The 10,276-nt window shown below is 49.0% G+C and overlaps 1 protein-coding gene across 7 annotated transcripts in view; it reads right to left on the bottom strand.

Annotated features, from left to right (window-relative positions):
- Nucleotides 1-10,276, bottom strand: part of LOC122551418 (disintegrin and metalloproteinase domain-containing protein 23-like) — a 153,935-nt gene that overhangs the window by 41,096 nt on the left and 102,563 nt on the right. For all 7 annotated transcript variants that reach the window (XM_043693275.1, XM_043693274.1, XM_043693276.1 and 4 more), the window contains exons 15-21: nt 7,623-7,722; nt 6,729-6,800; nt 5,879-5,965; nt 3,714-3,794; nt 1,995-2,045; nt 1,700-1,763; nt 489-594 (exon numbers count right to left, since the gene is read on the bottom strand). In XM_043693275.1, coding sequence (XP_043549210.1) covers nt 489-594; nt 1,700-1,763; nt 1,995-2,045; nt 3,714-3,794; nt 5,879-5,965; nt 6,729-6,800; nt 7,623-7,722 — 561 coding nt within the window. The remainder of the gene's footprint in view (nt 1-488; nt 595-1,699; nt 1,764-1,994; nt 2,046-3,713; nt 3,795-5,878; nt 5,966-6,728; nt 6,801-7,622; nt 7,723-10,276) is intronic.

Consider the following 10,276-nt stretch of genomic DNA (forward strand, 5'->3'; position numbering starts at 1 on the left):
CTGAAAATGCGCCCCCCCTCCACCCCCCCCCGACCCCTAAATCACACGCTTTACCCCCACCAAAGGTTGGCTCGTTCACTTCCTCACAGGGTTTGCCCCGGCAGCGGGGGAAGGAGGGGGCCACGTCACCGGAAACAACGTGGCCTCGGCAACATAACCATAACGTATACGGTGAAGGTTAATGGAAACGCAGAGGCAGAGCCTGGCAAGGCCCAGTGGAGGGTGTGGATCCACATTAGATGGCCACGATCGGGTCTCTCAGATACAGGTCCTGTCCCCAGTGAATGAGGCCTAAAGGGGTCGGAACCCCGCAAAACTATCATCAAGGTCAGACACTGAGGGCACACGACGCTCCTTCAGTTCACCGCAGACCCATCCACAGGTGAATCTGTCGCCTCCAAGACTCCCCGTTCAGCAGCGGCTCTGCCTGGATTCACAGGACGGGGGCGGCAGAGCGCCCTCTTCATCATCGCCGGGGTCCTACTTACTGCTTACTGCACTGCAGCCATTTCTCACCGTCCTTCCCACAGTTCCCTTTCTCAGTCCCTTCCGTGTTGAGCTTCTCGTAGCAGTACTTGTCTGAGCCCCTGGCCTCTGTGGATGAGAAAAGCCATCACCAACCACGTACGCCACATGTTCACAGACCCAGTATGGACTGGTCACGGGTGTTTGGTTGGGGAGGGGTTGTAATGCAGGAGAACAGCAATACCCCCTCCCCCGCCATCACCTTGGCAGCTGATGGTTGTCAAGGTTACATACGATGGATGAAAGTCAACTGATTGGCTGCCCATGAACCTCCTGACCCATGAAGGACATCGTCCCCGCCTCAGAGATTGCCGACCCAATCGGAAGGGTCAACAGCTCCAGCAGCGCCACCCTGAATGGATGGCCATTATTAGAGCTGCACTGGAGGTTGCCCAATGAAGTGATATCTCGGGGCCAGTCAGACAGGCCTGTGTGCTGGGGGAGCCATTGATTCTTCAAGGCAAAGGATTTAGCAGCAGAAATAGGAGGTGGAGGAAGTGGTGGAGGCTGGTACAATTACAGCATCTGGATGGGTATATGATTAGGAAAGGGTTTAGAGGGATATGGGCCTGGTGCTAACAACTGGGACCAGATTTATTTAGGATATCTGGCCAGCATGGACGAGTTGGACTGAAGGGTCTGTTTCCGTGCTGTACATCTCTACGACTCTCGGGGCAGTCTTCCTGAAAGCTGGGGAAAAACACCCACAACAGGTACTGCGAAGTCTAGCAGAGAAGTCGCTTTCTCGCAAACAAGGATTCTAACCCATTGGAGACCACAGGGTCACCAGGGGAACCTTACAACGGCTGTGCTCAAAGTGTTGAGTGCAGGAAACTTTGTTTTCGAGCACAATTCTGAGTGAATAAAAGAGAGCAAATCCTGCAAACATGTCAGTTGAGAGTGCGGAGCAACAAGTAAACATGGCATAAGGTTATCGCTTAAAAAAATAAGGGGTGTATTTGTTTTTATATTTTAGTATATTAGATGCCCTCCAAGTAATGTTGACTTTAGTTGGTTTGTTGCAGTCAAAGTCTCAGAACATGAACTCTTGTCAGGTGAATCTTCGTTGGGGTCACTGGGAAGTTTGCATTTTGTTTTAAAGGTTACTGTTACCAGGGATGGGGTGGGGGCGCAGAGGTAGACACCAACACTGGACAGCATATGGTTCACTTACTTGAGCCCCAGATCAGTTTGCACTGGTTGTCCCTTGTTTTGCATTCTCCACTGAAGCATCGGCCCTGCAAGATGTAAAACATCTGTGGTCAATGTAGCCCCTGAATCAGAGAATCCCTACAGTGTGGAAGCAGACCATTCGACCCATCACGTCTACACCGACCCTCCGATCAGCGTCCCACTGAGACCCACCCCATCCCTGCATAACCGCTGAGCCACCCATGTCGCCCCAAAAGCAGAGGACATAACCTGTTCTAAAATCACAGAAACCTGTGTGAAGGCTAAACTGCACCCACCTGGTTGAGGTCGCAGGTATATCCATCCTGCTTGTGAAGGTTAGGTGGACACTGGTGGATAAAAAAAGAAGAGACACAATCAAAACTGAAAATTGCTTTGGGATGTATAGTGCAGGAACAGGCCATTTGGCCCAACCAATCCATGCTAGTGCTCACGCCACACTTAAGGGGCACCCCACTTGATTCCACCAATGCTTCAGGTCCATAACCTTTCATGGGAATTGCAAGAAGTGCAGAGGCAGGGACAAAGTGGGCAGGAAAAGTACAAACAGGGAGGTGGAGGGCAGGAAAGACTAAAGGGTGCAAGGTGACTAAGACAAGTGAAGAAATGAAAGATGGGCCTGGGGAAGGTGTGAATGTTGGAAAGAGCAGGAGGGCAGCACCACGAAAGATTTAAACCCAAAGGCATAAATCTCTAAGTTACAGGAGCAGAATTAGGCCATTCGGCCCGTCGAGTCTGCTCCGCCATTCGATCGTGACTGATATGTTTCTCAACCCCATTCTCCCGCCTTCTTCTCCTAACCCTCTTCCACCCCCTCGTTGGTGTAAGAGGGGGTGGGTGTTTAGATCTCCAGGGGATTCAGACACCCCATGTGCCAAAGCCAGAGAGAGAAGTCTGAAGCTGCTAAAGTTAACATTCAGGCCAAGCAATGTGCCCAGTGGAAAGACGATGTAGAGTCGCAGGTAGACAGGTTAGTGAAGACATTGGTTGGTATGATGCCTTTATTGGTCAGAGCATTGTGTATAGGAGTTGGGATGCCATGTTGTGGCTCTGCAGGACATTGGTTAGGCCACTTTTGGAACTGTGTGTACAATTCTGGTCTCCCTCCTATCGGAAGGATGTTGTGAAACCTGGAAAGTTTCAGAAAAGATTTACAAGGATGTTGCCAGGGTTGGAGGGTTTGAGCTACAGGGAGAGGTTGAATAATCTGGGGCTGTTTTCCCCAGTGTCAGTGGCTGAGGGGTGACCTTTTAGAGGTTTATAAAATCATGAGGGGCATGGATAGGGTAAACAGACAAAGTCTTTACTCCAGGGTGGGTGAGTCCAGAATTAGAGGGCATAGGTTTAGGGTGAGAGGGGAAAGATATAAAAGGGAGCTAAGGGGCAACTTTCTCGAGCAGAGGGTGATGCATGTATGGTATCAGCTGCCAGAGGAAGTGGTGGAGGCTGGTACAATTGCAACATTTAAGAGGCATCTAGATGGATATATGAATAGGAGGGGTTTAGAGAGATATGGGCTAAATGCTGGCAAACGGGACTAAATTAATTTAAGATATCTGGTCAGCATGGACGGGTGGGACCAAAGGGTCTGTTTCCATGCTGTACATCTCTATGACTGTATTGATTTTCAAAAGGACAGTGTGGCAGAGATGTCAGAATAGAAGCAGAACAGGGAACTGGGGTGTGCAGGCAGTCAGAGGTTCAGGGCCCTATTTGCAGGGAGACCAGGGCTGTATGATGTTACCAAGTAGGGTGACGAAACGTCTGGAAATGAACCTCCCAGCTCAGCGACCAAACCTACATCCAGAACTAGCTTCTATTCCTAAAGGGCCCCTTCTTGACTGCTTTTTAATGAGCCTGGGCAAGACAGATCTTACAGGGGTCAGATCACACTGAAACAATTGATAATCCAATAGCGCTGAACACTTGCAACTCCGGTCCACAGCCAACCACGAGGGGAGATGTTGCTAAGGGATTGGAGGCCGGACGATACATACCTGCCCAGAGTCTCCTGTGCAGTACTCCGCTATATCACAGTCATTCACCGCATCCCGACAGTCATATCCTCGTTTTAGGAACTGGGTGTAAGAACACAGGATGTTACGGCAGTTTCACCTATTGGCCTCTCACATCACATCAAAACAGTTGGCAGCTCACTGCCCTTCCCACAGAGCTTGACGACACGTCAAACACCACTCTTTTGACTGCAGAGAACCTTTGTGACCCCCTGAGGTCATATGAGGCTCTATCCAAATGCAATCGGATTCTCAGCCCATCTTTTGCCGCCTCTGATGGCTCCGTAGTCCGGTCTGAGACATATTTTCGGACCAGGCTTGGAATCCTGCTCCCTTGGATCCGTTTCATATCCCAGTCCCGTGTTGGATTCACTGGCACCACATAACGTCTGTGTATGAGGCCCCTAACTGTGCCAGGGGCACGTTCTGGTGCTGAATCAGTCCCCCATCGGGAATGGTGCTTGTCCTTTTTAACCAGCCTAGCAGTCAGTTCCTCGAGAGCTGAGCGGGTCGCCAATGATTCCTCCAATCGCCTTCATTTGGAAACATACAGCACACGTCCCTGATGCATTGGAAGACTGATGTGCTAACTGGGAACATGAGATTCAAAGTATCCGAATACGAAACTGTCTCCTCCGGGGATTGGAAAACCAGCCCGGGGGGCCACATTTCCATATTCTTTCATGGGATGTTGGCCTTGCTGCTACGAGATCCGTCACGGACACAGATCATGCACTTGTAATGACTGTAACCTCATAGAATCGGAGATTCCCCCCCCCAGGGATTCAAAAGAAAGAAAAAAAGAAAAAAAAAAAATTTAAAAAAAAATAAACACAGTCCAACATAAAAAAAAACAAGCAGGAGTGTCAGGTCCAGGCAGCGGGCTATGGAGGGGGTTGTTAGGGCCGACTGCCTGCCCCTCTTCCGCGGTTATGTTAGGGCCCGGGTGTCTTTGGAGAAGGAGCACGTGGTGTCCACCAACACCCTGGAGTTGTTCAGGGAGAGGTGTGCGCCGCAGGGAGTGGAGTGCAACATTTCTCCCTCCAATCCTATCTTCCTGGTGGTGGGAATTGAATAAACATTCGTGCACTTTGTGTCTCTCACTGTGTCTCACACCTGCACACACACACCATGGGTGCTGGGGAAAAAAATAAGCACTACCGCAGTTAGGCGGTAGTGTGGGGGTTAAATAAAAAAAACAAAAGAAACAAAAAAAAAGAAAAAAGGAAAAAAACGAAAAATATAACCAGGAGTTGTTTGGTGAAGGGCACAAAATAAACAGAGACACTGACACACTGCTACCTGACTCTGAAAGAGGCAGTACTAAAGTCAAGACATGCCCATGTGTGACATGGTACCAGCCTCTGTGGAGTTATTTCTGGCACTGTTTCGCTGTTAACTGTCTGTTGGCAGTACCGGTTGGGTTTTCAGCTGCCTGGGGCCCTACGCTTTGAAATTCACCCTCCTCAAACTTTCCACCCCTTTACCTGCGCCGGCTCCTCTCAGACCCACCTCAAAGACCCTCCACCTTCTGTTCAAACATCTCAAAACCTCCACACGTGCTCCACTCCAAAAACCTGCCCGCTAACACTTTCCTGTGAAGCACTTCAGGGCGCTATGGACAATACGTGGCTGCAAGTTGCTGTCCGCATGGTACGCCAATTGACCGACTGAGTCAGCATTCCCAGCTAACAATCATTTCTTCCATTTAAAGGAAAGAAGGCCTTGCACTAATGGGGCGTATGTCATACCCATAAGAGGTTCCAGAACATTCCAATACCAAGTGAAGTGAACTTAGTCACATGCAGTCACTGTTATACTGCGGGGAACGGTTAAATTCCTGCTCGTATATTCCTTGGTCCTGGAATTGGCTAAAACTGGAGAGAGATCACATGTGAAATCACCCCAACTTTGCCATAATTGGGTTGAAGGGCCATGTAGTTCCAGTGTGGGTGGTGGGGTAGGCCAGGGCCAGCCCAGACGCTCCTATTTCCCACAGGAAAACAGCTTATGGCTTGAGAAGGAGCCTTGAGATTGTTACCAATTGCCCATGTCCCAGCAAGCTGCACATGTGAGGAGATTGGTTCATGGAGATCACTACATTTTGCAGAATTATGATGAAGCTGCATTGTATTGGCATGCGTTACCTGGCAAGTGTAATTGCAGCAAGGTCCATCGCTGCAGTGGGCACCGTTGGCAAGGGAACACTTCTTGCAGCAGCTCCCGAAGCATTCCTGGGCAAGGAACAGAGAGAAACAAGGGAGGGTCATCCACGGTAGTCATACACAGAAGCTACAGCATGGATGCAAACAGGCCATTCAGCCTAGCTGGCCCAAACTGGTGTTTGTGCTCCCCATGGGCCTCGCCCTATTCCAGCTCACTGCACCAATGTCAGCTCCTGTTCCTTTCTCCATCACAGGCTGGTCCAAACTCCCTATGCATGTGAATCCCGACAGCACACTGCCAATCGAGGAGGTTGTCCCTCCATTCCAGCAGGATATCGACTCAGAGTCGGGAATTTGTGGCCGCGAACGTTCACAGGAGTGAATGTTCCAACTCTTGATGCGCACATCTCTGGGCATGGTGCCGCAATAACATTGGGACTCCAACTGAACCCTGTCCGCAATTTTGGAGCAAGACTCTCCTGTTCAAACCTGGATTGGAGCATCCAACTTCAGGGAAGCATCAACACTCCCGGTTTGTATTTTCCACTGACTCAGAGGATGCTCGAGATTCCTTGCAGCCCATCTCCTTGTGTTGCTAGGCCGAGATACAGTCTGAATCCTGGTTCCCTTACCTTGCCTCCCACCCAGCGACTGTCCCTTGGGGCTGGGGGCAGTCACAAATACATGCAGAACCACGGGGAATGGCTGATCAATGGCCTAGCCAATTCACTCACTATCAAACCAAGGTGTTACCACACCAGCGAGCAGCGTAGGGGAGCAGCGCAAAGAAAAAGCAGGAAGAGAAACAGCACAGCTCACACTTTAAGCTTACCACTCGCAGTCCACAGTCACATTCTTCACCAGATTCCACATATCCATTTCCACACTCCGTAGTCTCAAACAGCTGCAAAGGAACAGAGAGAGAGAGGGAGCAAGGCTCACACCAGCGAGAGGTGAGAAAATTAAAACCGGGCCTGTAATTCTGATTGGAGCCTGGGGACGACGGGGAGTGGGGCCAGGCTGCCCGTCCGGCAGACTCAGAACATGGGAATCCAGCCCAATCCCACCCTGGGGTTCACTCCACGGTCATTGTTCGCTTGTCTCCCAAAGTGTCCCGAGCAGATCTTCCACCTACATCTTGTGGGTGTGACAGGGATAGTTCATGGGAATTCCTGCCTGGACAGGCTTGAGAGACCGCAATGGAATACTTATCGACTGAGAGCTGGAATGATAAAGTCACTGCCACCAGAGTGAGTTATCAGTCTAAGGTACTCATGCTGCCTCCCACAGGTGTAGAAGACGGATTGGGGCTAATGCAACCTAACGTCTGAGGTAACACGCAAAGTAATTAGTCCCAAGAAACAATTGACCCCGGTGCTAGTAGTTTGGAGGAAACGGAAGATCTCACTAAATGATGGGGCAGAATCAAAGGGCTGAATGGCCTATTGCTGCTCTTACATCCCGTTGTCTTAAAGGAGCTAAAAGCGCAACACTGCCAGCAAACTACGGCGTGATAAAGAAAGAGTGCGACGCAGGGGCATCATTTAGATCACTCCATTGAGATTGCGGCACAAGAGGAAGAAAGCTCCCTGGCTCATGATCTTGACCCTGCACCACGTGTGAACATTGGAGCCCAGGTTTATTTAAGATTCTGACTGGGACATCAACCCAATAAAGCCAGTGGGTACTGACTGAGCAATCTCCGTCTCGCAGAAGCAAGTCCTACCTTTGTCGGCCTGTTGAAGAGGCAGGCTCCTCCACCCCTTTGTAGAAACTCCTTGTATTCCATAATACTGCACTTGGAGAACGTGTGGGGATGGTAAAACCTGCAGGGTGGGCCGGAGTTACAATGGAGGTGAGAACTCAGACGAACCGAGGCCAATCTAACCCAATCAAATTAATGAGACAGGTCTGTCAATCCATCCCAACTCGACGCCCCCATTCAGGGAAGTAAATCTCAACCCAGTATGACCCATGTCAACTCCATCAAGCAAAGCTCAGGCCCAACTTCAGAACACCAAAGCCAACTCTAACCAATTGAAAAATGGAGCCAACCAAAAACAGAGTGGGGGGGGGGGCCTAAAACTCAAAATCAACTTTCAGCTCAAAACAAAACAGAAAGTAAAAACTACACAGGACCCTCTCAAAGTCAAACTTGAGGAATAGTTGTGTCTCGAGCCTTCATTCACCTCAACTATTTGTCTCTATATAGAAAAGCAGCCAACAAACTGGACCCTCCATCTGACAATTAAACAATGTGAAAGGAACAAGTGCACCTTTAATGCAACAAAACTGTCCCAAAGCACTCCATCCCAACCTTATAATAAAAATCATAGAATCTCTATAGGGGGGAAACAGGCCCATCAAGTCCACACCAACCCTCTGAACAACATCCCACCCAATCCCTGTAATTCCCATGGCTAATCCACCTAAGCCTGCGCTCTGTGGGCAATTTAGCCTGGCCAATCCACCTAACCTGTACCCCTTTGGGCTGTGCAAGGAAACCAGAGCAGCCCCACACAGGCACACGGAGAACATGCAAACTCCACCCCAACAGTCACCCAAGGACGGAATTGAACCTAGTTGCGCTTGCACTCCAAGGCAGCAATTCTAGCCACTGAGCCACTCTGCCACCCAGCAACAGTACTGCACTGAGGTCTATAAGGAGATGACCCGGACAAAGAGGTAATTTGAAAGAGTATCTGAAAGGAGCAAAGTAAGATAACGGGGTAGAAATGTTTTGGCAGGCAAGTCCAGAGCTTAAACTCAAGGCAAACAATAGTGCAGCATCCAAAGGGGGAAACGTCCAAGAGGCCATTATCACAGAGGGTTGTAGGGTTAGGGGAGTTATAGAGATATTGAGGGGTAAGACAATGGAAAGTTGTGAAATCAAGGATGAGATTTCTACAATGAGCAAACGCAAGTGATATATAAGGGACTATTGCCAAAGACGTGCAGCGAAACATAGGTCGCCATAGCTAACTGCACTTCTCCAAATACTTTCCAAAATATTAATGTGTCACTGACATTTAACACTGTTCGCTATCTTATAATTGAAACATAAGAACTTTTAAATTAATTTTCACAGACTTCCTTGGTGTAGTTAATTTATTACATTTATTATTCCCTTGCGCTTTTAAGAAAACACTTGGACAGACTCTGAACTCCTGCACTGTCTGAGGAAACAGGAAAAAGGAACCTTTTCGGGAAGTGTGCTCTCAACTTTATAACATACACCAAATATTCCCATCCATGCTGGGATGCGAGTCCAAATGTCCAGAAATTAACCAGGACGCACAGAGCAAGTCTCCCTCCTGCGTGCCCTTCCCCCTCCACTAACGCTTTGGTTATGTTTGATCAGAAGTCCACATCGAGATTATAGATTCCACATGAAGCAGATAGATTGATTTTTAAAAAAATATTAAGAGCAATTGTAGAAATGCAAAACAGTAGCAGCTTTAAAAAGCAAATATGAACACGTAAAAAGGCAAGAATACATCATGACTGGAGAAATAAACTGCCAGCCAAACAAATGGTGGGAGACAAAAGTAACTAATATTTGCACAGTACATTAGCAACCGCAGGACGTCCTAAGTAACTCTATAGCCAGATATGTTTGATAAGTGGGCGCTATTATAATGTAGGAAACGTGGCAGCCAATTTGCACACAGCAAGATTCTACAAACAGCAACGTGATGGTGGCCAGATAATCTGTGGATTAAATTCTCTCCAGGACACTGAGGTGGACTCCTGTGCTCCTGTGAAAAATAACACCATGCAACGCTTTCTATCCATCCACGAGGGCAGAGGACGACGGGGCGAGAGGATCCTCGAGAACCTTAGCCTGAGTAAATCTCTTCTCAGGAGAAGACCTGATGGTGGAGGGGAGGTTGAGGGAGGTTGGGAGAGGACATGCTGGGTGGCTGGATTGCAGGGGTGGAAGCGGGGGGTTTGGGGGGGGGGGGGTCGGAGGAAGGACTCTGTAGATTTCTGGCTATGTTTGAATGCATTCACAAACAAAAGGCATTGCGAGGAACATGTCTTGAAGTGTAAACACTGCTTCTTTCGTGGTGGTAGAGTGTAGTTGAGGGGCACTTGCTGCCTCCTCACAGACTCAGGACCGAGCTATTAAAATAGCCGTTCGAGAGCTGGTGAGATGCTTTGCAATTCCAATGAAGAGACTCCGCTTGTAACAGAGGCAAAGCTGAGAGAACTCAGCACCCACGCTTCTCTCTCTCTCTCACACACACACACACCTACACACACACACACTCACACACCCTCACACACACACCTACACACACACACTCACACACCTACACACACAAACTTATACATACACCCACCTACACACACACGTACACACACACACACACCTAC

This window comes from Chiloscyllium plagiosum, chromosome 7, assembly GCF_004010195.1.
Source record: "Chiloscyllium plagiosum isolate BGI_BamShark_2017 chromosome 7, ASM401019v2, whole genome shotgun sequence".
NCBI classification, from domain to species: Eukaryota; Metazoa; Chordata; class Chondrichthyes; order Orectolobiformes; family Hemiscylliidae; genus Chiloscyllium; species Chiloscyllium plagiosum.